The 27,243-nt window shown below is 41.4% G+C and overlaps 1 protein-coding gene across 5 annotated transcripts in view; it reads right to left on the bottom strand.

Moving 5' to 3' along the window:
* Positions 1 to 533: 533 nt before the first annotated feature.
* Positions 534 to 27,243, bottom strand: part of LOC133639078 (nipped-B-like protein B) — a 49,859-nt gene continuing 23,149 nt past the window's right edge. For 3 of the 5 annotated variants that reach the window (XM_062032206.1, XM_062032207.1, XM_062032208.1), the window contains exons 12-46: positions 26,963 to 27,091; positions 26,808 to 26,870; positions 26,639 to 26,725; positions 26,446 to 26,561; positions 26,286 to 26,372; positions 25,335 to 25,566; positions 25,110 to 25,261; positions 24,961 to 25,041; positions 23,428 to 23,528; positions 23,226 to 23,352; positions 23,060 to 23,142; positions 22,247 to 22,379; positions 21,243 to 21,536; positions 20,960 to 21,162; positions 20,786 to 20,888; positions 20,617 to 20,715; positions 19,801 to 19,947; positions 19,299 to 19,433; positions 19,121 to 19,219; positions 18,992 to 19,045; positions 18,805 to 18,913; positions 16,284 to 16,420; positions 16,059 to 16,199; positions 15,161 to 15,254; positions 14,913 to 15,067; positions 14,749 to 14,839; positions 8,782 to 8,955; positions 8,515 to 8,705; positions 8,330 to 8,437; positions 4,743 to 4,943; positions 4,515 to 4,661; positions 4,053 to 4,438; positions 3,804 to 3,978; positions 3,532 to 3,720; positions 534 to 1,312 (exon numbers count right to left, since the gene is read on the bottom strand). In XM_062032206.1, the coding sequence (XP_061888190.1) occupies positions 953 to 1,312; positions 3,532 to 3,720; positions 3,804 to 3,978; positions 4,053 to 4,438; positions 4,515 to 4,661; positions 4,743 to 4,943; positions 8,330 to 8,437; positions 8,515 to 8,705; positions 8,782 to 8,955; positions 14,749 to 14,839; positions 14,913 to 15,067; positions 15,161 to 15,254; positions 16,059 to 16,199; positions 16,284 to 16,420; positions 18,805 to 18,913; positions 18,992 to 19,045; positions 19,121 to 19,219; positions 19,299 to 19,433; positions 19,801 to 19,947; positions 20,617 to 20,715; positions 20,786 to 20,888; positions 20,960 to 21,162; positions 21,243 to 21,536; positions 22,247 to 22,379; positions 23,060 to 23,142; positions 23,226 to 23,352; positions 23,428 to 23,528; positions 24,961 to 25,041; positions 25,110 to 25,261; positions 25,335 to 25,566; positions 26,286 to 26,372; positions 26,446 to 26,561; positions 26,639 to 26,725; positions 26,808 to 26,870; positions 26,963 to 27,091 (5,183 nt within the window). In that variant the 3' untranslated portion in view covers positions 534 to 952. The remainder of the gene's footprint in view (positions 1,313 to 3,531; positions 3,721 to 3,803; positions 3,979 to 4,052; positions 4,439 to 4,514; positions 4,662 to 4,742; positions 4,944 to 8,329; positions 8,438 to 8,514; positions 8,706 to 8,781; positions 8,956 to 14,748; positions 14,840 to 14,912; positions 15,068 to 15,160; positions 15,255 to 16,058; positions 16,200 to 16,283; positions 16,421 to 18,804; positions 18,914 to 18,991; positions 19,046 to 19,120; positions 19,220 to 19,298; positions 19,434 to 19,800; positions 19,948 to 20,616; positions 20,716 to 20,785; positions 20,889 to 20,959; positions 21,163 to 21,242; positions 21,537 to 22,246; positions 22,380 to 23,059; positions 23,143 to 23,225; positions 23,353 to 23,427; positions 23,529 to 24,960; positions 25,042 to 25,109; positions 25,262 to 25,334; positions 25,567 to 26,285; positions 26,373 to 26,445; positions 26,562 to 26,638; positions 26,726 to 26,807; positions 26,871 to 26,962; positions 27,092 to 27,243) is intronic. The other 2 variants (XM_062032210.1, XM_062032209.1) reach the window with 2 other exon arrangements.

Consider the following 27,243-nt stretch of genomic DNA (forward strand, 5'->3'; position numbering starts at 1 on the left):
TTTGATTGATAAATTGTAAATGAATTGTATGTTTTACCCACACACACACAAACTACATTTGTAATCCAAGAACCATTATAAAATTACAAATCAATCAATCAAATGTACTCAATACTTCAGTATTTTTTTCACCGAATACTTACTCTTACTCAAGTAATTATTTTGATGACCACTTTTTACTTTTACTTGAGTCATATTATTCTAAAGTAACAGTACTCTTATTTGAGTACAATTTTGGGGTACTCTACCCACCTTTGGTTAGAAGTAGTGTTTTATTTTCTTATATTCAAACACAGTGTTACTGTTCAAACTGTGTGTAATGTTACAGTGGCCTAAACATTAAATATAATTGTTAAAAAAAACCTCTGCCTTGTTTTTAATAAATACTTAGGCCTACTATGCTACTGTATTTAATTTAATGTTGGTCATGGTGGTACCAAGTGTTTTCTGAGGGGGTACTTGGTGAAAAAAGTTTGAGAACCACCGAACTACATTACATTGGAAAAATGCCTTTTGAGAATAAATCAACAAAGTTCTATTTTAAAATCCAAAAAAACACTTTATTAAGAACATGGTCAATAACACTAATTTCCAACATTCACTTTCTTTTTTTTACAGAATTATGTTCAGATATAAACATATTTTAGTTCAACTATAATACAAGTCAGTGGGAGTAAAAATGAACCAAGTTGCTGCACAACAGCGAAGGAGCTCCCACGCCAATGTTTTCCCCAAAACATTTCCTTCAGGTGTGTTTCTTGTGATCCTCTATTGCAGGGGTGCCCAAACCTTTTGTCTCCAAGGGCCAAAGTGAAAATGTGCCAATGGGCAGGAATTTTGTGGGCCCCGCTTTGGGCACCCCAGCTCTAATAGGTCCTGAAATAGAAAAGAGATTTGAACATCTCTCAGTAACATACTGGATCCCCGCGTGAGTGTGAGTGATTACAGATGATCAATGTTTAGTCCCGTCCTTGGCGGCGTATATCGCCCGTAATGTCTGTGCCACTTTGTTTGTAAGCTTCTGTCCGCTCGTTAGTGAGATTTTCTTATAAATAATGTTCGACTCCTTGATATTGTCCAGCCAAGGCACCTTCTTGCGACCTTCTCGTTTCTTGGCCACAACCCAGGGCCCCGAGTAAGAACCGGACATCCAGTGTACACTGTAGCCTCTTTTGGTCTTCTGGACCACCCGGGCGATCTGTGGCCGGTCTTTGTATTTGGGGCAGTAGATGGCGATGACGTCCATCACAGCCACGCCCTCGCTCATGTTGGCAGAATCCTCTGCGGAGTCGTCGCCTCTTCTTGACTTCTGCTAAAAAGGAAGAAGCGTTCCTTACAACAATGCCCATTTTTCTACCGTTGATGACACACAGGTACTGTAATTTTTCAAATAATAGCCTCTGCTCAAACAAATGCCTCCCTTTTCCCTTCATGAAAGCCAACAATTAAACAGTTCATTTAAAAGCATGGGTAAATTATTAGAATATACTGATTAAATGTAGATATTTATGATAAAACATACGTATGTAACCATCATACCTTTGAATGAAATATTATTTTGTACTGTATATATGTATATTTATTATCATTTGTAGGAAAAAAATATATATATATATATAACTTTGCTTAATCAAGTTTCTATTTAAGTATAAGTCATAAGTATGTTTGTAATAATACATACAGTACTGTAACATATTTAAAAAATAATTTAAAAAATATTAATTATTCTGGCTTATTTATACGAATGCCATTAATTTGAAGGTACAGGTAAATATACTAATTATTATAATACATACTGTATTGTAACTAGTGTTGTCCCAGTACCGTTACCAAAATGTATTTCGATTTTCAAAATAAAGGGGACCACAAAAAATTGCATTATTGGCTTTATTTTAACAACAAATCTTACGGTGCATTAAAGTTCAATTCAATTGAACTTTGAACTTACGGTGCATTAAACATATGTTTCTTATTGCAAGTTTGTGTCTTAAATAAAATAGTGAACATACAAGACAACTTGTCTTTTGGTAGTAAGTAACAAACAAAGGCTCCTAATTAGTCTACTGACATATGCAGTTACATATTGTGTCATTTATCATTTTATTAATGTGTAAATATTATGAGGGACAAGCTGTAAAAAATGATTATTAATCCACTTGTTCATTTACTGTTAATATCTGCTTACTTTCTCTTTTAACATGTTGTATCTACACTTTTGTTAAAATGTAATAATCACTTATTCTTCTGTTGTTTGGATGCTTTACATTAGTTTTGGATGATACCACAAATTTAGGTATCATTCCGATACCAAGTAGGTATAGGGTCATACATTGGTCATATTCAAAGTCATCATGTGTCCAGGGACGTATTTCCTGAGTTTATAAACGTAATATTAAAAAAAAAAAAAAAACGAAAGCAGATTTTGTGATGCTAAAAAATATCAATGTAATCATAGTAGTATCGACTAGATACACTCCTGTACTTGGTATCATTACAGTGGATGTTAGGTGTAGATCCACCAATGGTGTTTGTTTATATTGTGACGCCGGTGAGCTACGGTGTGTAGTGAAGCATGTTTAGCTATACCTCTTCTTCCAGTGATAATTATACTTGTACAAAACTTACTTTATTTGTCGCCATGGAGGCGAGGATTAGTGATTTAGAAGTAGCTAAAACACTGCAGACCGAACTTTAGCCGCTAGCTAGCTAGCCATGTCTTAAAACACCTCTTCCTGAGGGAGTTTCAGTGTTATAACTTCACCTTTATCTTTAGTTTTTAAGCCAAAATGCGTCCGTTCTCCCTTTTCTGTCTACACACTGGGTCTGCTTGTAGGTACTCTGTGATTGTGCGCTGCCGAACATGCTCCTCTGCTCGTAAAACCAGCAATGACACGACGTGACGACGACGGGGGCAGGTACTTTTTAGAGGCGGTATACTACCGAATATGATTCATTAGTATCGCGGTACTATACTAATACCGGTATACCGTACAACCCTAATTGTAACATGTTTAATTTAATTATTATTTTTCGTAGAAATTTAAAAAATATATATATATTATGCAATATCTTAATGCATGTGTAAAGATTAGGGCCTCATCTCTAACAAACACATTTGCACAACTTTGTTCCCGACTACAGCTGTCCCTCGCCACATTGCATTTCAAATATTGCGGCTTCACCACATTGCAGATTTTATGAGGGATTGTTATAATTTTTTTAAAGACTATCTACAACATATTTGGCCTAAAATGTTCAGTATAGTGGCTGCTGATTGGTTCAGCCTCAGAAAGCATTACATTATTGTATTGAAAGAGTGTAAAGGTGACTAAAGGGGTGTTATTTCAATCTAGAGGACCTCATCAAAACTTATTTAGAAGGCCATCAAGAGTTTTTTATGTTCTAACTATGAAAATATTTGATTTATAACTCATGATTACTATGACTTATGTCATGTCCGGTACAAATTAACAGTGAAAAACGAGGGATGACTTCCGAGCACTGTAATCATGTATTTTTAAGATATTTTACCGGCGGGGGATCTTCATCCTCGCTCTCCTCCTCGTCTGACTCGAGTGGTGCCGTGTGATTGGTGTGGTTGTGGTTTCGGGGTTTGGGCCCCTTGAGCAACGAGGTGATGGCCTTGTTTCTGGCGTTGGCACTGGCTTCGCCCTCCTCGTCCTCTTCCTCGCGATCCAGGTGCTCCATAAGCACTTTGAACTGAGAGACAAAGTCAGATCACCCAAATAAGCTCCAAACTTACATTTAATGGCTGAAAAGTGCATTTGTGCCTGACTGCTTACATCTAAATACTGTTTGACAATATCCTTTTTGGTCTCCTTGCTGATGGCCGCGCCACTAAGACCGCCCTTGAGAAACTCCATAGTCTGGCGAGGGTTGAAGTGCACCTTGGGTTTCCTGTTGACGGCCTTGTCGTAGACTTTGGCCGACTCTGTTGGAGAGTACTTCTGGATTTTGCTGTAACAAAATGGGATTTCATTACACAGCTGCTCGATTAAAATGATGTCTGAAAATATTGCAGCGCCGCTGACCTGTCTGAGAAGCCGTATAGATTCTTCAGATGCTGTTTGAGCATGAGCAGCAGCAGGATTCCCTGCGAGGCGATGGAAAAGTCCAGCAGAGGCTTTGTGTCCTCAGGGAGGCGGGCTATGACTGCGTCCTCGTTATCCAAGTCGGAGTCGGAATCCGCCTTTTTCTGCCCCTGGACTTTTTTGTCCTCCTCCTCGCTGCTGCTTTGACTACTACTACTACTACTGCTGCTGCTGCTGCTGCTGCTACTACTGCTGCTGGATTGGCTACTGCTCTTGTCACTGTCCTCATCATCAGAACTTTCCCTCATCTTGCGAGTTTTTTTCTTCTTTTTCTTCTTTATCTTCTTCACCTTCTTTGGCTTTGGCAGCGGTCCTTTCCTCAAAGACTACACACGCACACACAAGAGTATAATGTCTTCGGCGATGCATGAAAGAAAAGCTTCGAGACGGCTGCTTTCTTACCTCCTTGAAAGACTGCAGCAGGTTGCTCCCAGAGACAGACAGAGTGATGTCCACATGGTGCATGATGAAAAGAGGCTCCTCCTGCGTCTGGTAAGGGAAGCAGGCCAAGTTGTCCGCTACGAAGAGCAGCAGGTTCACCTCAGCTCTCTGCAAGAGCAAAAGAAAACCACCATCTCTTACTCTGTTCGTGACATGATAGGGCGATTCATGAATAGACTGTGGACTCACAGAGCTGTCGTCGAACATGTTCAGCAACGAAATGAGGAACGCCCGCCGGTATTGACGGTTACCCCGGACCAAAGTGTACAGGTGGGAGCAGAGGGCTGCGTCTGTGTCGTGGTGGCGGAAACCTCGAAGGACTGCCTCGTTGGACCCAGCGATGGCCCGCTGGACCTGATAGGACAACTTCAACCCTGCTACAGCCTTCATCTGTGGATGGACAAATCAGCAGTTAAATTAAAACATTGTTATCTACAGTACAGGCCAAAAGATTGGACACACCTTCTCCTCATTCAATGCGCTTTCTTTATTTTCATGACTATTTACAATGTAGAATGTCACTGAAGGCATCAGAACTATGAATGAACACATGTGGAGTTATGTACTTAACAAAAAAAGGTGAAATAACTGAAAACATGTTTTATATTCTACTTTCTTCAAAATAGCCACCCTTTGCTCTGATTACTGCTTTGCACACTCTTGGCATTCTCTCAATGAGCTTCAAGCACACCAGTGAAGTGAAAACCATTTCAGGTTGAAGCTCATCGAGAGAATGCCAAGAGTGTGCAAAAAAGTAATCAGAGCAATGGGTGGCTATTTTGAAGAAACTAGAATACAAAACATGTTTTCAGTTTTTTCACCTTTTTTTGTTAAGTACATAACTCCACATGTGTTCATTCATAGTTTTGATGCCTTCAGTGACAATCTACAATGTAAATAGTCATGAAAATAAAGAAAACGCATTGAATGAGAAGGTGTGTCCAAACTTTAAGCCTTTACTGTATGTCTGGTATTAAGCGGTTTACTAAACCTAAACAACTACATTGGATTGACTGCTATCCAGTGTGTAGATCGAAATGAGTGTGTCTGAGATCCCAACATGGACCAAAAGTGGCATCTCCGTCCACAAAAGCAAATAACCGCCAGAGCATGTAATTATCGAAAAACAGCTGCGGCTCCAGGCAACCTTCTTAAGTATTTTTTTCTTATTAATCAACTCCAAAATATAGCAGTAGTTGCCAATGAAGTATGTCAGAATCCAGCATCTCTACCTAGCTATGGATGCACTTCAGAATGTCCGTTGCACTACTCAGCTGTCAGTGTGACACTCATGCATGACACGCTTGTTTACAATAAAGCAGTATTACCTCCCGGTGTCCTTTTTTAATGAAGGCCACAAGATGGCAGTTCAGTTCAGTTTAATTATTTATATAGCACATTGAAAAAACAACCCCGGTTGGCCAAAGTGCTGTACAGACATAAGAAAAGGGATACGTAGTGTCACATTTACATCGTAACACAAGGATGAATAAAATATAATAGTAAAATATACCTTCAAAGAAGTGCAGAATTCATCACCTAAAATACTAAAATGTCATAAATAAATAAAAAAGGATAAAACAAGGAAAAAAAGGGTGACGTCGCGGAGGTCTACAGGTCAACCTTGTGACTTTACTTCCTTTCCTCACCTTCTTGTACAGAGCTCAAAGGACATACTCTGATTTTTATGATCGGGCGACCTTAATAAAGCCAAAAAGCGCAGCAACTTCTTATTTTTTGACCCAACCATGCTGACGTCCTTCTCTGAGCTAGCATCCTATGCTAAGCAGACACTCGGACTGCTGCAGACGAGGGCAATAGACAACAACAAGCCGAAACAAAACCGCTGCAGACGGGGAGGACCTGACCATAGACTCTGGCGCATGGTTAGCAAAGGAAGGCTCACTCTTCCGGATTTACTACTGGCAAATGTTCAGTCTCTGGGAAATATGATTGAAGAACTTCCTTCAACTTCAGCGGCAAGACTCCCTAGCAGGCACAAGACATTAAAACAAGGTTGAGAACTTGTTGAATTAGGTCCTTACGTTGAGCAACTCAAACCTAACGTTGGAACAACATGCTTTTTGACAATGTTTAATCAATGTTGGGTTCTGACGTTGATTTGACCATTGAATTTTGGTCATTTTCCAACCATTATTTTACAACACAAATACAACGTTGAAACAACATACTTTTTGACGACATTTATTCAATGTAAGGTTCTGACGTTGATTTAACCATTGAAGTCTGGTCATATCCCAACCAACAACATGGATTCAACGTTAGAATAGGGCTGGGCGATATGGCCTTTTTTTAATATCTCGATATTTTTAGGCCAAGTCACGATACACGATATATATCTCGATATTTTGCCTTAGCCTTGAATGTACACTTAATGCATATAATCACAGCAGTATGATGATTCTATGTGTCTACATTAAAACATTCTTGTTCATACTGCATTAATATATGCTAATTTTAAACTTTCATGCAGAGAGGGAAATCACAATTACGGTAAGTCAAATTACCAAAACTGTATTTATTAAACAGTTATTAAGCAGTGGCACAAACATTCATGTCATTTCCAAAACAGAAAGTGCAAGACTGTCAGAGACATTTTAAAACAAGCTATGAGTGCACTTTTGTGCATGATGTCACTAAGATGACATATCAAAACAACACTAAATTAAAGTGCACTTTTTGTACAGAACGCCACTACAATAGTTTAAAACAAATAAAGTGCACTTTTATGCATGATGTCACACAAGATATTTCAATAACTGTCAAATAAAAATGAGCTGCATAATAGGAACTCCAATAGTGTATGTCCTTCGCTATGTGGTAGGTTCCTGCGGACGTTATCTCCTTCTGTTGTTGACTATTTTTTTCACACGGTGTTGATGTGGAAATCGTTGCCTCTGCATTTTGTTGGTGTGGCACCGAACGGAGATGTTGACATGCGGAGTTTCAAGCACTCTTCATTCTCTAGCGGGTGACTTTTCAAATGATGCTACATATTAGCAGTAATGCTACTTTTTGTAGCAACACTTTTGCCCTACACTTGACAAATTACGGTTGTCTGTTCGACATCTTCCCGGAATTAATTACTCCTTCATTTGTTACCAGATTCGCACCTTCTTTCTCTCGTATTACCACTCGCACCCCAGCTAACGTTACCCATGCCGCTACCTCTCTGTCCGCAAGGGCATATATGTATGGGACGTATGTAAGAAGGTGCGCTTGTTTTATGTCTATGTGAGAAGGAGAGACAGGAAAGAGTGAGAAACGCCTGTAGTGTAATGGCCGCAGCTAAAAGCAACTGCGTGAGAACGTATACTCGAATATCATGATATAGTAATTTTCTATATCGCACAGAGACAAACCCGCGATATATCGAGTATATCGATATATCGCCCAGCCCTACGTTAGACATCAACATTGTCTCAATTTACAAATACAACTATTTTGCAAACATTGTTTAGAAGTCAGTTTTATAAAAACATATATGTACAATCAACGTTGTATCAATGTCTTGTGCCTGCTGGGTCAGGGAGCAGGATTTCAAACACCTGCTCTGAAAATTTGGTATATCTGACTTAGAAGTTAAGACCATGTATTTGCCCAAAGAACTGCAATCTATTCTTGTGAGTGTTGTGTTGTGTACTCCTCCTCCCCAAAATCGCTACACCCCTAGTGCTTAAACGTGGGATTTTGTTAAGTAATTGCTTGTACACTTTGTACACAAGGCGCCAAACTGCCCAAAAACGTGTACTCACATGGATGAAGCCCGAATATTTCTTGTCAATCTCCACTAGCTGTTGATCAGCCTTGTTCTTCATGGTTGGCTCAGGGTCGGTTCCCATGGCAATCAAGTACGGCACGCACTGAAAACAAATGTTTGCAGTGTGGTAAGCGTGTGTTTAAAAAAAGTGATTAGTGGGGGATTGAGCATGAGGTTCACCTGCACAGGATGGATGAGGCCTTGGCTGAGTGTCAGCGTGATGACGCTCAGAGCAAAGTGTCGCACAGCGGACTGCGTGTGGAGGAAGGACTCCAGCACTTGCTTCAGGTAGAGCTGAATGATGGAGCTGCTCATGCCTGAGGAGATGTCACCCATCTCCTTCAGATCCTCCTGCTTGGCCTTGTCCTTCCCTGAAGAAACAAAAAAACAAGGTCGGTTTTCCTGGTGTGAGAGAAGATAAGAGGACAATTGATGTATTAAACTCACATTCACGATCAGCTTCCTGCATTCGTGAGTCCTCCTCTTGTAGGTACGTCTGCAAGTTTTTAAGCACCTGGATCTTCAGATTGACGAGACTGTGCTCGTCAGATAAGGTGGTGTTGTAGAGGCTCTTCACGTCCTGCACAAACATGAGCTCCGGGTACATAATCAACTGGAAACCTTGAAAGAAAAGGGAATATTTTAGATGCCAAGGAATATACATGACAAGACACTAGGGCTGGAAGATTCAGGCAAAAATAATAATCACAATTACTTTCATCGATATTGTAATCCCGAATAATAACACGATTATTAATTAATTTGAAAACATGGTAATATATTGTACCAGCAAAACTCAACTTTAAATATAGTTTAAAAAAAATTGTAACAAATAAACCACAGCAAGTAAAATAATGATAATGGTAATAACAATAAATTTAAACAACAATAGAAATTAAAAATTTTAATCGTTTTTTAATTGCGTTTTTTACTTTTCACACTTATTTTACCACCATGTAGTGTGTGCTTTTTGTGTAAAAAAAAATGTACTAAAATATGTGTTAATTAAATGCACAAATCCCCATATGTATTGGTGCCATACACCTTTGGAGAATTTTGACCAGTATTTTAGGTCAAAGCATAATAATTTTGTAAATGTGTCAATAAGTAAGCATAATAACATTTTGCTTGTGTAAAGTACTTTTTTGAAACCTTTATTTTGTTAGCGAAGTCAGACCAGAGGACAGGAGGAAGAGTGCTGTGCTGCAGTTCTCAGCTTGACGACAAGTAAGGAGAGAATTTGAGGCTGTAAAAAAAAAGAGAGCGCCTCTCAAGTTGCGACTGCTGTTCTGTTTGTACAATGATGTTACATCGATGATGTCGTTCACAACAACACAAGCAGATAAGATGTGTTGTGGGTCTATGGGTTGTTCTTGCTAGCTTTCGCTTCGTAGTTTAGTTGCTGTTGAAAGGGGCCGTCTTGACATTGTTTAGTTCAGGACGGGTCGGTTAAGAGTGTCAGGGATGAATTAGCGGTACTGGACACATTATTTTGCCAAACAAATGTTTCTTCTCCTCACAATGACAACATTTCACTTACATTTATGTCAATTTCCCTGATATTCTGCGTTTAACAGTGGATTCCGTTATATATGTCAATTATGTGACTCTGTTTGCGGTTACGTGAATCATATGCCTTACCTTTTTTGTTCGGTTTAGTGATTATTGATTTGGCATATTAGCGCTATTTCAAATAAAAAGTAGCAACCATGTTGGGATCCCAAACTTCTAGTCGACGTGCGCTTTTTTTTCCAAAAATTCGCTCTATATCTGTTGCTCTGGTAAAAGCTCCAGAATTGCATGGCCCATTAATCTTTTTTTTTCTTTCCATTATTATATTTTCATGAACGTGAGAAGCCATAATCAAAATTGAAATCAAAATTTGATTAATTGTCCAGCCCTACAAGACAATAGGGTTGTACGGTATACAGGTACTAATAAAGTACTGCGATACTAATTAATTGAAATCGGTACTATACTGCCTTTGAAAAATGCCGGTACCGTTCTTTCATCTGAATGCCGCTGTGGGTCGGTGACTACAGAGCCGAGTGTTGATTGTGTCAAAACACACACACAAAGTGCATACAAGCAGGAGAGGAAGAATGGTGTCATGTCTGTGTTCATGTTTTTGTTTGGCCATGTGCTGTTTTGTTTTTTGGACACTTCCTTAGTTCCTGGTTTCACTTCCTGGTTTTGTTTTGTTTCCATGGTTACTCATTAGTTTCACCTGTTCCACGTTTGGACTCACACACACCTGTCTCACGTTTTCACATTGTCATGTCACGCACCTGTTCACAGTTAGTCACGCACCTGTTTTCACTTATCATGTCACTATATAGGCTTTTCTGTTTCTGTTGTTCGTCCTGGCGACATCATACATTCATGCCATGTTCACAGTTCCTTGTCACGTAAGTTTTTGTTTAATGTTCATAGTTCTCCGCCATTGTGCGCGCCTTTTGTTTTTTCCTAGTCAAGTTTTTTACCTCCGCTGTGAGCGCTTTTTGTTTGTACCTTTTGTTTGAGTTTATAGTAATAATTAAACTATGTCTTTACCTGCACGCCACGTCCGTTCCAATTCTTTTGCACCACGGGAGAGCAAACCACGCCAAAGACCGAGTTATGATAGATGTCGCCAGCACGAGAGCTCTCCCGCAAAAAAATTGGACAATTTTGACGAGGCAACGTGGGAGGTCCTCCGCGCGTTGGAGGAAGAGACGCTGCGTTATTCCTCCGGTAAGCGCAGAGACCTGATGTGGGGGCCAGATGGAAATCTGGTGCCATTGAGCTCCAGTTGGTCCGAGGATGGCGCTGCGTCACCGCAGTCCTGGAAGCGCCGCTCCAGACCAAAGACATCAGGGAAGGCGAGCGGACAGCATGCGGCGCTGCCGCAGGCTCCTCCCACTCCGGGCGGAAGCAGGTTGCTGCCAGCTCCACAGCTCCAAAATGACATCACAGACCAGGATTTTTTTTTTCTGAACTCTTTTTCTTTTGATCATCCGCCTCCAGCCAAAGACTCTAAAAACATGATAAGACATTACCAGGACATGTTTTTAGAAATCAGATCCTGTCAATCCAAGCCACCCAAATTCCATGCCCCGCCCCCCAGGACTCAAGCCACGCCCAAGTCACACTTTTTTTTTTCACCCACAAGATCCCAGGTACAAGAAGAAAGACATTTTGGACAATTTAGAGGGGAGGATTCTGCCCTCCTCCTGAACCCCCTCCGCCCACCCCAAAAGACGGTTCCAGACCGCGGGGAGCGCGTCTGGGATCCGCTCCTTGAGGGGGGGGCTAGGGCTGGGAATTGTTCAGGTGGGGTGGGTCAGCATCGCCATGCCAAGCCACAGCCTCCAGCTCGGCCACCACCACCACCTGTCTTTCGTCACGCCAAGCCACAGCCTCCAGCACGACCCCCACCACCTGTCTTTCGACCTGCCAAGCCACAGCCACCAGCACGACCACCACCACCAGTTTTTCGACCATGCCAAGATCCACCTGCTCCACGCCCAGCTCCACGCCAAGCGCCACCAGTACCTGCTCCACGCCCAGTGCCGCCAGTCGCAGCTTCACGACGCCAAGTGCCGCCAGTCGCAGCTTCACGACGCCAAGTGCCGCCAGTCGCAGCTTCACGACGCCAAGTGCCGCCAGTCGCAGCTTCACGACGCCAAGTGCCGCCAGTCGCAGCTTCACGACGCCAAGTGCCGCCAGTCGCAGCTTCACGACGCCAAGTGCCGCCAGTCGCAGCTTCACGACGCCAAGTGCCGCCAGTCGCAGCTTCACGCCGCCAAGTGCCGCCAGTCGCAGCCCCACGCCGCCAAGTGCCGCCAGTCGCAGCCCCACGCCGCCAAGTGCCGCCAGTCGCAGCCCCACGCCGCCAAGTGCCGCCAGTCGCAGCCCCACGCCGCCAAGTGCCGCCCGTCGCAGCCCCACGCCGCCAAGTGCCGCCCGTGGCTGCCCCACGCCAAGACCAAAGCCAAGACCAAGACCCGCCAAGTGACCAAGACCAAGAACCGCCAAGTGACCAAGACCAAGACCCGCCAAGTGACCAAGACCAAGACCCACCAAGTGACCAAGACCCACCAAGTGACCAAGACCAAGAACCGCCAAGTGACCAAGAACCGCCAAGTGACCAAGACCAAGACCCGCCAAGTGACCAAGACCAAGACCCGCCAAGTGACCAAGACCAAGACCCGCCAAGTGACCAAGACCGAGACCAAGTCCAAGCCACGCCAAGACCAACCACGCCAAGTCCAAGTCCAAGACCAACCACGCCAAGTCCAAGTCCAAGACCAACCACGCCAAGTCCAAGACCAACCACGCCAAGTCCAAGACCAAGACCCACGCTGCCAAGACCATGACCCACGCTGCCAAGACCAAGACCGCCAAGGCCAAGACCACCCACGCCAAGACAAAGACCCCCCACGCCAAGCTTCGCCGCCTGATGCACCACGCCAAGCTTCGCCGCCTGACGCACCACGCCAAGCTTCGCCGCCTGACGCACCACGCCAAGCTTCGCCGCCTGCCACGACAACGCGCCCACCTCTTCGTCGGCCAAGGATGTGGCCATTCCATGGGCGTCCGCCACGCCAGGTGCGCCGACCTCCTCGTCTGCCACGAATGTGGCCATTCCCAGGTCGCCCACCTCGTCAGGTTCAGCGGCGGTCTACCCGCCGCCGCCACCTGACTCTGCCCCGGTGGATTCGGGGACACCTGGTCTGGCGACCCACCGCCATGTCCCCCTCCCTCCCTCCCATGACTCTTGATCCTGTTTTTTGTTTTTGGCCATCTGGGATCTGTCCGTAAGGGGGGGGTTCTGTCATGTCTGTGTTCATGTTTTTGTTTGGCCATGTGCTGTTTTGTTTTTTGGACACTTCCTTAGTTCCTGGTTTCACTTCCTGGTTTTGTTTTGTTTCCATGGTTACTCATTAGTTTCACCTGTTCCACGTTTGGACTCACACACACCTGTCTCACGTTTTCACATTGTCATGTCACGCACCTGTTCACAGTTAGTCACGCACCTGTTTTCACTTATCATGTCACTATATAGGCTTTTCTGTTTCTGTTGTTCGTCCTGGCGACATCACACATTCATGCTATGTTCACAGTTCCTTGTCACGTAAGTTTTTGTTTGTTTAATGTTCATAGTTCTCCGCCATTGTGCGCGCCTTTTGTTTTCCTAGTCAAGTTTTTTTTACCTCCGCTGTGAGCGCCTTTTGTTTGTACCTTTGTTTGAGTTTATAGTAATAATTAAACTATGTCTTTACCTGCACGCCACGTCCGTTCCAATTCTTTTGCACCACGGGAGAGCAAACCACGCCAAAGACAGAGTTATGACAAATGGCAAAAAAAACGACAATTCTACTGGTTAATAAAGAGGGTCCGTGAGCTTCAAAACTAACAATAAATGTGACGCTTTAAACAAGGAGGCGCTGCGCTGCAAGTGTTGCTTTAAAACACGCTTTGCCAAATGTGGCGATTAGTATTAGTACCTATGCTTCAAACTTAGGTAAACATTTAAATAATAAGCATTTAGATCTGCACAAGGAGTTATAAAGAGTTACAGGTAATATTGTAGTTGTTACACCTGTCCTGTTGACCGGCTCTGGTGCAGACCATATAGTTGAGGAGCACAGGGCAGATGTTCCTTTCAGGGTCGATGTTTTCTTTGGGGGTAACACTCTTCTCTCTCTCTTTACTCGCCCACTCACTCACTGACGTCACTCAGCCAACACGTTGACATTCTCGCAAACACACATATGCTACTCTCATGAGGTAACCAGCTCCCCTGCTGTGCACATGTAGATACGTAGACGCGCGCACAGCTGCTTGGATTGATGGCAAATATTAGCGAAGTTAAAACTGCCCAATTAGCGTCAACTAATGCCAGTGAAATGACTGAATTTTGTAACAAAATCCTACAATTTGTGTTTTATCTTTAACAATGTGGGGTTTACCTGCTACATGACTTATCCGTGTACATTTATCCATAGTTTTGTTTTTAGTACTTACTAATAATTGTATTTTTCTTAAAGTGGCAACCATAAATCATGGAGCATTTAATATAATGTCAATAAAGCTTATTATTATATTCTAATCTTATCCTTGATTATGGCAGACTACATGTAATGTAAAAAATGTAAATTGTTCTTTGAGTGCACCAAGAAAAGCCCAATGTGTTTAACGCCTTTTAATTTATATTTTAACCTTGTAAAATTGTTATTTGAGTGCAATAGGAAACATATGTTTATTGTAATGTAAGATTTACTGTTAAAATAAAGCCAATATTGAAATTTTTCGTAGTTCCCTTTATTTGGAAACGTATCGATATACATTTTGGTACTGGTACCGGTACCAGTACCAAATTATTGGTATCGGGACAACCCTACAAGACATATACTAAAATTGCCAACATACCTAAACCTATCAAGGCCTTCAGCTGGACTACTTCATCTGTGTGAGTAGTGAAGTACAGGAGATGCTCCATCACTTTGTCCTTTATGATGATCTGCAGGAAGAATCTGAGGTTGAATATTCGTGCTGGTCTAGCGAGGAGATGAACGCGAGGAGAGAACGCCTACCTTACTCGCGCCTTTGAACTCCTCTTGGTCAAAGTCAAAGTGTCGACACAAAGCTCCCACGGTAAATAGAGAGCGCAGCAGCGTGGGTTTGTTGGTGATTAGAGTGGAGCTGTTGGGGTCTTCCTGATGCTGCGTCTTGAGTTTAGCCAGAGCATCTGCACATTGAGGCAAACAGAACAACAGAAATAAACAGGAACCCGTTCCTCGCATGTTGTTCTGCAAATTAAGTTAGGTGTATGTCGTCTTACTATAGAAGCGATTGAAACAAGCCCAAACAAACTTGTAGTTGTGCGTCACTTTGTTCACAACAGCACCAAGACAGCTTACACAGTGTTGTACGACCTAAAAGGCAAACAAAACCAATTATATTACATGCATAAGCAATGTTATAAGAATGTGGTGAATAGGGATGGATAACAAAACGCGATTCTATGACGTCACAGGTGCTGATGTGAGCGGTTAGGAACCTCATCGAAATTTTTTTTTGCTATTGGTGCCTCATTTCGGTGTTAAATTAATGCAGACTTAGCCACCTGCAACAAATGCTTGCAGGTGATTTTGTGCAAGTAACGACTAAAGCATGTCATTGTTCTGCATATTGTCCGTGTTCTGTACTGTTGCAATAATTACAACAATTTGTTGTGTAGTTTATTCATATTGTTGTATTTATCACTTAGTTATCTTTTCATTTATATTATTGATGTATTTAAATTACAATTCTGTTCAGCTAACATGTCACAAATTTCCAAAAAAGGCATTGTTTATAAACGTACCAATACTACAGTAGTATTGGCCACGAGAGGGGACCAAACTAATTAGAGCACGCTGTTCAGTATTGTGGCCACTGATTGGCTCAGCCTCAGGCAGCATTACTGTTTTAGGTCAAAAGAGTGCAAAGGTGACTAAAGGGTCTTATTTAATGTCGAGAGGGCTCTCATATTGTTGAAAAGCACATTTAGAAGGTCGTAAACTGATTTTATGCTCTAGGAAAGAAAATATTTAGTTAATAATATATGATTCCTACTTCACGGAAATTCATTTATTGATGTCATGTCTGGTCCAATTAGCAGCGATAAACAAGGGACGACTGTAACTTTGGTTTTACAGTGGAAATGATACCAGTCTGTGGTGGTAAATTAGACTGACCATCATGCCGTGTTTGACGATGAGCTTCATGAGGTCATCTTCTATGGTTGTGAGAAAATTCTCACTAGGATTGTCCATCAGAGGCACGACCAGCTCAAGGATCTTGGCGACATTGCAAATCACCATGACGTCATTTGGAGTCTAAAATGAGAGAAAAAAAGAGAATTTTTAGATTTAGATTGGCCAGCCACTAGATGCAGCTACTGCACAATAAACAATGCTTACGTTGCTCTTGATGGTCAAGTGAGGTTGCATTGTCATGGCATGTTTGACCATCAGCTGTGGTCTGATCTTGCTGAACAGGTAGAGGGTGGTGATGCATGCTACCAGGTGACCGGAGTCCACCCCTTTGTCCTCACAGTCTGCAGCACAAAAAGAGAAAATCACTGTTATAAAACCTTTATTAACAGTTTTAACTGTCATACAAGTGTAAAAAAAGTTACTATAAATGCTTCAATTACGGCACTATTCAAATAACTGCTGAGTCTTCTTTAGTTGGCGTGTGAGTTGGCTACAAAAGCAAACAACCTCTGGGGTCTCTAATTAGCAAAAACATTGGTGACAACCTCCTGATGTTTTCTGTATGAACTCCACGGATGGTAGTAGCTGCATTTGGAGTATCCTGAGTCATCCGCATCCAGCCACTTTATCTACCCTCTGCATGCTCTTTAAAACATTGGTTGTGCCTACTCAGCTGTTGGTGTGAAACCCATGCGTGTACACCTGCCGTACTGTTGTTTACAATCAACTCACTTATTCTGCTCACTTAAGAGATGCAATCCACTTTGCACACATTTAATCGATCAGCTTTGCGTGTGTTATCAGGTTTGCACGCGTTTTATTACACGCAAAATCAGGCTCTTTGTGCGGCGCAGCCTCAAATGGACTCAACCTCCAGCGGCCCCCAGTTAAATTGTGTTTTGGTAGTAACTGCATTTGGCGTATCATGAGTGGTTCGCGTCCATCAGCTTCATCTACCCTCTACTTGCGCTTAAAAATGTTGCTTGTGCCTTCTCAGCTGCTGGTGTGACACTCTGCTGTAATGTTGTTTACAATCTTGCGCTTAAAAATGTTGCTTGTGCCTTCTCAGCTGCTGGTGTGACACCCTGCTGTAATGTTGTTTACAATCAACTCATCCAAGGTATTAACGCTGGCTGAGCAGTTTGTTCCTTCACCGCTGTTATAACATTGGTTCTGTTGCTGTTATGTGTGCAATCTCACTATTTTACAATACCGCCATTTTTCCCAAAAAGTGTACCTCTGATGAAAGGAACACACCAAAAACAAATATCCACTGCAGAAGATACTGGCTCTCAGGAGGATATTCAACAAGCTGCGTTTTTCTAGGTAATCTAGGTCAATAAACATCCCGGCCCTAGCTAGAGCATTAAACAGCAGAGGTGTCAAACTTGTAGCCCGCAGACCCATATTTTTTGTCCCGCTACTTAACTTCATACTTTAGTGTAATTGCAGCCCATGCAACCTGGGCGGCTAATATTCAAACATATTATGGCAATCTTAAATCCAACTAGAAAAAACATGAACTACAATAATGGTGCAGACACAACAAAAACAAAAAAAGCAACCTCCTGTAGCAGGCAAAATTCTCTCTGACGATTTCCTGGGGAACTGAACTGTTTTAACAATATACAATTTCTACATTTAATTTTCCATGTATACCGACTTAAGGACTACCATGGCTAAGAGTCAATATAGATACTGGTAGAAGTAGTTAAAATATACACATACTGTTCATATACATTCACTGTAAAAACATACATATACACATACTGTACATATACAAGTACATATACATACATACACTCATGCACATAATCACGTTTCATCAAACATAAATTAACGTTGTTAAACTGGATAACACATGTCACACTGACAAAGCTTAACCTATTGTTACTATAACAATCTACAAGGTTAATATAGGTTGCTTCTCTTTCTTCCCCTCCATTTTTCTGCATTCTTTTGTATCTCTAGTTATTGTTACGTATATGTATTGTTGCATTTGAACAACCGTATTGTTGATAATAGAGGTAAATTATTGGTATTGTTCATTATCAATAGCGCTATTTCTATTGGTATTTGTATTGCTCCATTTGTAGTGTAATAATGGTAATTGTCATTTTTGTATTATTATTTATTTCGCCAACTGCTTCTTTGCTTTCACTTTTACCATCATATTTGTACATGTCGTATTTGCTGATGTTGCTCTATTGTTGTTGTTTTTGTTATTGTTGTGTTTGCTGTTGTTGTTTTTGTCTCTCTGTCTTATCTCCCTCTTGTCCCCACAATTTCCCCCTCTGTCGTCATTTTTTCACTCTTTCTATCCCCTCCTGCTACGGCCCGGCTGCACCAAATGATAATATAAATAAATTGAATAAAGTAAAATACAAATAAGGCAACAAGAGAAGTATCTTACACTTCTCTTTTGTAAAGTAAATCTGAACAGCCGATATGGGCATTTACATCAACTATATGATTTGCCTGAGAAGCTGGACAGGACAAAAAAAAAAAAAAAAAAAAAAAGGAAGTAGTTAAAATATTTTGTTATGTGGTCAAAACGTGATTCTGAAGGTAATTCTTTGTGCGGCACAGCCTCAACTGAACACTACCTCCAGCGGCCCCCATTTAAATTACGTTTGAGACTCCCTGATTTACAGTAATTGCTGAAAATGTCAAAATAATTACAAAACAACTACCCTAGCTATGATTTTGAAATAAATGAATTTACCTGCAATAGGCTCCTCATTATTGGGTATGTGCTCCACCAGATTGTCCACCAGCTGACTGCAGGCCTTCTTAGCAGGTTTGTATGAAGCTGCTTCTTCTGATTTGAGCAGCTAAAACGATGCAGGAGTCAAAAGAGATGATTATAAAAAGCAATCATAAAGTCACAAGATATCATTCGAAAGTCTTACATTTTGGAGGAGCTGCTCAAACCAGTCATAGCCAGAATCTTTACATGCAAGGACCTAGGGTGGAATGGCAGCAAGGGTAAACATCTTGTTTGCACAGCAGCGTGTTCAAGCATTGAAACAGCTACACACCACATCTGTGATGTTGAGGATTTTTCTGGTCATGGCGTCTGTGTCGTGACTGGGGGTGGGCGTGAACCAGATTTTCTGGAAGGTCTCATTCACCAGTTTCTGCAAGAGGAAATATGTTGAAGTAAATACAAGTGAATAGGAAAACATATGAGGAGAAGAATTGGAAAGCAAAACCAACCTTAATCCCTTCCTCATCGTTGACTCTCCGGATCATTTTGACGCACATCTCTGTGATCTTGTGGAAGTCGGGTAGCTCCAAGCAAATGTCCCTCAGGATCTTAATGACTCTCTTCCTCACGCTTATACCTGTGTCCTATTGATGGATGAACCATGTCACAGTTATGCTCTTTGTCCATTTTTAAAGCTTATTTATTAAAAACAGCATGCATTAATAAACAATTCTGTTAGCTATAGACGAGATCATTTTCAACTGTGGGCAAGGTATGAAATGCCAGCAATTAATAGCAATAAATAAAACACGGCAAAATTATACCATTAAAGTTAATGCAAAAATTCAGTTTGTTAGTAGAGTGAATATATACAGTGATGCCTACAATAAACAATTGCGTCAAGTTAAAATGTTTGCTGTTTGGGCAGTCGTGGGTCACGCAACATGCATCCAATTAATTTTTTGCAAGCATACATATATCCTCATATGTCAAATGGGGTGAAGATATTACCAATATTCTCTCAATGAGCATGTCGTAGTACTGCTCGATGAGCTCGGGTCGACTGAGCACAAAGCGACCGACGAGCTCCACGGCAGCCTCTCGCACGCTAGTGGAGTTGTCCATGAGGCGACCATGAACCCCGCGTTGCATGTCAGACTGAAAAGCATCGAAGGAAAATAAGTCAGACCAAGGTAATAAGCCAATGAATGGATAACGATGATAGCTAATAGCTGAACACATGCTCGAAGCAATGAGTCTCCTATTATACAAACTAGGCTTTTTAAAACAGTATGTGTCCCTCAAGCTTGTTTGCTTCAGGTAAAAAAAACACAAGCTTCTGAACACATCTTTAGGGAAATCTTGAGGCTCTGCCATTTATCTATGTATCAGTCAACTACAAACATGAGAGCTGTAAGTATGATCATTTTGTAAATAGGACATTGCTGTAAAAATGTGAGTGTAATGTTAGCACTCACATAGCTATGCTATTGTTGCTAACAGAACATTACATAGGTATGTTATTGTGTGTGTTATATGACATGTATTACGTTGGACAAGAGGATAAAGTGCACAATAGCGCTTCTTGGAACACACTAGTTGACAAACACAGCTCATTAGCATTGAAGCTACAGAAAAACAAAAGTGCATGTACCCAGTAGCCCTTACTAAAAGCAATTTTAAAGGTGTTTAATTCAAGCATCAGGGCTACATTTTGGACAATATACTTCAACACACTAATGTGAGACCGCTGACACTTATTTAAACTTGTTGAAAAAAGCATTAGATTGGCCCAGTGAAGAGCAGATGGGTATTTGAGTGCCTCACCCTTGCGAGAATACTTGGATCCACAGCCACAACCTCAGACAAGCACTTCATGGCTTTAGTTCTGACTGCAATGGCGCTCTCGCCGAGAACTCTCAGAATCTACGCAGGACAGCATGCGTTAGCCGTAAGCAACACGATGCCTGTTACGTGTCAAAATCCATTCTTTTACCTGTGATAGATAAATGTCAAAGCTCTGTGCCAATGGCCTCATGGAGGCTAAATATCGGACAATGAGACATGATTCCTTGTAGTCCATCGTCTCAGAGAGGACCCTGGAATAATGATGAGTATTTATTACAGAGAGGACTGCCAAGTTTGACTGCAAACCTGTTGCGTTGCTTACCCAGTATGTGAGTTTCTGATGACCTTGCGCAGAAACTTTTTCCGCAATTCAGCCCTCTGCATGATGTCCTCAGTGGTGTCGGCGTCGTTGGCACAATACCGACCTTTAGGGTCCTCGTCCTCGTCGTTATGAGACTTCATGGCCTTGTCTGCCTCACTTGTGATGTCCCTGTACCACTGGGCGATGTAGAAACTCCTGGCAAACTGCGCAAAACAAAACCAAAAAAGTGAGTTTCCAGTTTTACTCAAATACTGTAATGATTAAAGTAATGACATGCTCTTACCACTAGGGAGGGATCTATTTCGCGCTTCTCCTCTATGTAGCAGAGCAAGGCCCGCTGGAGTTGCTGCGTCTCATCATTGCCAGGTGACTGCAAGGACATGATCTTAAAAACAGAGATCTGGAGTTTTTGCATCATAGCGGTTAACAATACCTCCTTGAGTATGCGGTCGATAGCTTTCTGGTCCATCTTGCTATTCACCGCGTCTTTGCGCAGGCGAGACGCCACAGTGCCCAAATAGTCCAGCGACGCCACCCTCAGCGCCATCTCCGTCTGCTTGTTACTGAACTGGTGCACCTGGAGAATGAAGGGGAAGACAAACTTTAGCCCAAACTTTTTCCAGTAAGGGCCACAGACTGACAAATCAAATGATGCGGGGTCCATTTCGGTAGTTTTCACCTTTAAAACCGGTACAAAATATAGATTTTTTTAAGGAACTAGGAAAATGTAATTTCGGCAGAAATGTGAATAGTGACGAGCCAAAGCCGAACTGAAATGCAAACAGTTAGAACACTGGCCAGGTAGCAACAAGTAACAAAAAATATGAGCAAAATGAGGTAAAAAAGCAAGCATGCTAACAGTACTTAGCTAAAATGTCAAAAATACCATGCTTACAGTTATCATTAGTGAAATATCAAATTATATATGACACTGAGGTGTATACCTGCTAAAATAGCAAAAAAAAGCGAGTATTCTAATGTTAGCAGGCTAAAATGCTATCTGTAACATGTGTCACATACCAAAATATGACTGAGGTGTATACCTGCAAAATAAACTATAAAAACTAGAATTCTAGCATTAGCATGATAACAGATATTATTCGTCAAGTAACAAAATATTTGATGCTGAGGTATATACCTGAAAAAGTAACATGCTAACATTAGAATGCTAACGACTGTGTCGCGGGCCGTTAAAAATTAGCTATGGGCCGCAAATAGCTCCCGGGCCGCTCTTTCATCACCCCTGTTTTGTTGGATAATGACTGATTCTGGAATGATGTTGCTCACCAAGAGGCGACCAAGTAAGCTCAGCAGCAGTTCAGCAGCAGGCCACTCGGGTTTGTTGACAGTGGACAGAAGATCATGGACAAAGTTCTCAAACAGAGGCCGGTAGTCATCCTCTCCTTGCTTACTGCCACACCTGACACACACGCACACACACAGTGGTCACGACAGTCTGACTTTGATAATCCACAGTGCAAAAGAGTTCTAATACTAAATACCAACAAAGAAGCGGCACATGGAAAAGCTAAATATTAATGTAATATTTGACAAACTGAGTGGATTGAGTCACCACTCGAAAATCCCCAACTTTAAACATTATGGGCCTGGTCTACTAAAGGTTTGCGAGCATTAAAACATGTGCAAATTTGATAGGGCACGCAAAGCTGATCTACTAAGCTCGTGCGCAGAGGATTCAGTCTCGTAAATGAGCAAAATAGAGAGCGCAATCTATTCATTCGTTTCAAAACATCAAACGTCACAGGTAGGAGCATAAAAACACAAATGTAGTGGGACATGGTAACAATACCGAAGTACACGCAAAATCCTCATTCAAATTACGCGGTCTGCACTCTGCACCACTTTTTGCACTTGTTATCAAGTGTGCACGCAGTCTTACTAGATCACCCACTAGTTTCTAGACGCTGTTTAGCGCATGTTAATTGGATCTCAGTAGATCAGGCCCTATCTGTGCTGTTAATATAGGGTTTACGAGACAGCAACAGTTTCACCTTGAAACGGATTCATTCTATTAACATTATATCCAATGGGGATAAAATCATGACTGTGCATGTGTTTTTGTGGACAAAACTGACTTACTTTTTGAGAAACACAGATAGGAAGTTCTGAGCCGTTCTCATTGCCGTCTCATAGGAATTTGTGATGAGGGCCTCTTTGTCCACCTGTCAAAAGGATATTTTTAAAAGATTTAGGATGTTGTCAACATAACAATGCCACAAGTTAAAGTCAATCCCCCGCAGCTCACTTTCTTATTATGTTCATCTTCTGCATCCCTTGAGGGCAGCTGCACCACACACTGGATGAGCTGAAGAACCAAAGCGGTGACCATTTGGATGTACTTGCTGCTCCCGTCTAAATCGCTGGTGTTTAATCTGAAATAGACGTTTACCGAGCATTAGTATATGTCATTTTAGATTGAGTTAAGTCATCCTCATTCAGTTGTTTACCTGAAGTTTCTAAGGTTGCGTTTACTTGAGGGCAGCCTGGCCATGGAGCTGAAGATCTCTTCCAGAATGAGCTGCCTGTGCTTCCTGTAGCGGGAGAACACCTACGGAGGAGAAGAAGGTATACGTCTATGAATGTTCTCATTCATCCAGGTCACTGTAATCTCAGGGCATTCAATCGATTGCAATTGGACTGTTTGGCTTGTCTTAGAATAATTTTCGCCTCTCATCCGAGTAGGCTTCATCAGTTCATGTTCATAGACTTAGATTAGTGAGAAAAACAGCTGTTTTGATTCAAACAAGCAATCCTACTGTCAAAGCTAACGACAGTAGTTGAAGTGTAATTTCCCCTCGTTAACATTCAGGTATTGTGTGGCAGAATAATCACTGTAGATCGACTACTACCTTCTGTGACCAGAATGTTTCTAACTCCTGTTATTTGTTAGAGGATACATTACAGAGTTCCAGAAATAACAAGAACAGAGTGGATGAGGAGGAAAAAGGTGTCATTCCATATGTATCAGGTCTATCTGAGAAACTCAGAATATTTTTTTTGCCAACACTACATCCCAGTACACATCAAACCAGGCAACACCCGGAGACAGAGACTAGTGCATCCTAAAGACCGGACAAACCACACCCACAAAAAAAAAACAATCTGGTGTATGCTATCCAGTGTAATGATGAATGCACTGATTCAAATATTGGGGAAAAAAAACAACTACTAAGCCAACGCATGGCACAACATGGCAAACTCTTCAGACCAAGACTCAGCTGGGAGAAACAGCACTCCTTTGAGAACAAAAATGTACAGATTAGGACAGGGAGGATGGATGGTTGTAAAGAAATGTGAGGGAAGCCATCTATGTCAAGATTGAAAAACCATCTCTGAACAGAGGAGGTGGTCTGCAACACCATCTATTTCCCACATTCAACACTGTCCTTTCAACCATTCCTAAAAGACTTTGCAATTTAGCCTCCAACAAATAACGGGAGTTACAAAAATTCTGGTCACAGAAAGTAGCCAGAATGCCATTTGTGTCATTTGTTTACAACTGAATGTAATGCTAACGTGGGTGATTCCGACTATTTTGGACTGGTGGTTGTCGACCCACAGCGATCGTTCTGCCACACAATACCTCTATGCTAACGAGGGGAAATTACACTTCAACGAATGCTGTTGGCTTGACAGTAGGATTGCTCGTTTGTATCAAAACAGTTGTTTTTCTCACTACAATAAGGCGAAACCATCCTTGCCCAGGCACACCATCCTGGTTTTGGAGTATAAATATTTGGGGTTTTGGCACTAGTCGCTCGACTAGATCTAAACAATCTAAGTCTAAGACTAGATCTGACCAATCTAAATCTATGAGCATGAACTGATGAAGCCTATTTGGGTGAGAGGCGAAACGTCTTCTAAGACAAACCAAACAGTCCAGTTTCGATCGATTGAATGCCCTGAGAGAAGAATGTATAGTATTTATTATCACATTAATGAGAAAGACGCGCAAAACCATAATGCAGCGTCACACTTACTGCGGTCACCAATCCGATAGCGCTCAACTGCAGCTCGCTGACATTCTCCACAAAAAATGGCGTGATACCCAATGCAGACACCTAAATGGTAGACATAACGTGCAGGACGATCAGACGATGTCATTTTGAGCCCTTAATGAGAGTCTCACCTGGAGGATAGTGGTGTCCGTGAGCAGCTGGACCTCAACCAGCTCTGAAATGCTGCTGACGATGTCGCACACTTTGTTGTAAAGCAGGATCACCGTCTTCTGCTTGTGGGAGGAACACTTTGCTTTCTTGCCCTTTGAATTATGCGAGCCACCTTGGAGACCAAGAGAATCATTTGAATGCCTTAAAGTATTGATGAAGTGAAATGTGAAGATTGTATTATTGACCTCCGTGGGAATCCAATCTGTAGGTGGGGTCAAACTGAGGATATAACGAGTTCTGCATGTGGAACTTGGTGTACTGCAACACCCTCTCGATGACGTCTTCAATGAAAACAACCTTGGGCATGCGTGGGGACGTCATGATGTTCAGCGCGGTCAGACAAGCGTCAGCTGACTTTGTCACACGCTCCAAGATGAGGTCGCGCCATAATCGCTCCTCATCCATTGAGTCGTTGCCCTACAAAAAAATGTAAAAGGCATGAAGGGACATGAGCTGGGGGTTTTTTTAAATTATAGTAAAATGCCTGTATTCTAAAATAAAAATTGGGGGGGAAAAAAAAAAAATCAAAATTCGACCAAAATAAATTTTTTATATTACTAGAAAAAAATGTTATTATTAATTTTATTAAAATAGTAAAAATAAAAAAATACAAGAATAAAATCTGAATATTATAGGAAAAACACTCTACTAGTTTATAAGAATAATTTTGGACTCTTATGAGAAAATAAACTAATTAATCAAAAATAAAGGTATAGATAATGCAACTTAATAATAATAATTATTATTATAATATCATAATAACTAATAACTAAATCATCATAATTTGACCAAAAATTAAGAGAATACCTCAGAGTTTTGAGGGGGAAAACAAATAATTTTGGAGGTAATATCATAAAAAAATAAAACAATGATTTTATAATGCTATTTTACAAAAATAAAGTTAAAATATTAGGAAAAAACATTTTGAATAATTGTGTTATTAAATAAAGTAAAAAAAACAATAATAATAATAGTAATATTAAAATTCTAAAATTTCATGAAAATAGTCTTAATAATACAATAATAAAATGAGAATATGGGAAAAAAACTATATTTTACAAGGGTAAAAGCCCCTGTATGAAACAGAACAAAACAGTGAAGAAGGGCATGATAATAAAAGCAGCCTGACGACTTACTTGGTTCATTAATGTTGAAAGTTTAACACTATCCTGAATGTTCTTCTCCAAGATGTTCATAAATCTCATTATTTTCTCAGATGGAAACTGTGGAAAAGACGCACATGTAAACTCATGATCATTTCCGTACATCACTATGACACAAACATGCTCCTCCTACCTTATTAAAGATGCCCATATCTTTAATCTTAGACGAATCGCTGCCCAACTCGCCCAGCTGGTGCTTTCCGAGCAGCATCTCTTGGGGTATTTCATCATCACCGTCTTCGTCATCGTCTGAGTGAGGGCACACAAAAAATGTTGGAATGCTGATCATTTTTACCAAAACAGACGTAATGGGCAGCCATCTTTACCTGCAGTGAAGTCCACATCCTCCAGGTTCTCCAGAATGTTGTCCATAGCGGCTGAGAATCTCTTAAATGTGGAAGAGTCCATCAAATCTGCAGCGTGAATTAAAACAAATGTTAAAAATGATGGCTTTATAGGATTTAATTTGCAAAAAGCAATTAAAAAACACAATACCCTCAGGCCGCATCTTCTCGTACGACTTTTTGTCTTTATGTTTTTTCTTTAGTTTTCTGGACACTGAGCGACAGAATTACAAAGAAAAGAAGACATTTGCAACATAAAATGGAAAACGTTTCCTTTACAAAATACGTTTTGTCAAACTGACTCACAGTCACTTAGATTCGGAGGTGGACCCCGGTCGCCCTCATCCGAGCTCCAATCTTGCTGGCGGTGACGACCTCTTTTGGCCTCATGCTTCCATGTCTTGTCGTGACCTTTCTTCTGCCTTTTCCTTGCCACTGAAACCACAACAAGAGTCAAGTAAGACCCTCGCCAATTATTGCCACTTTTGGAGTAATATTCCAGAGGTGCCAGTTGGGTGTGTGGTCTACAAAGGCAAATTACAATTACATGAACAGCTGTGGCTGTGGGCAACCCCCTGATGTAGTTT

This window comes from Entelurus aequoreus, linkage group LG21 (assembly GCF_033978785.1).
Source record: "Entelurus aequoreus isolate RoL-2023_Sb linkage group LG21, RoL_Eaeq_v1.1, whole genome shotgun sequence".
NCBI classification, from domain to species: Eukaryota; Metazoa; Chordata; class Actinopteri; order Syngnathiformes; family Syngnathidae; genus Entelurus; species Entelurus aequoreus.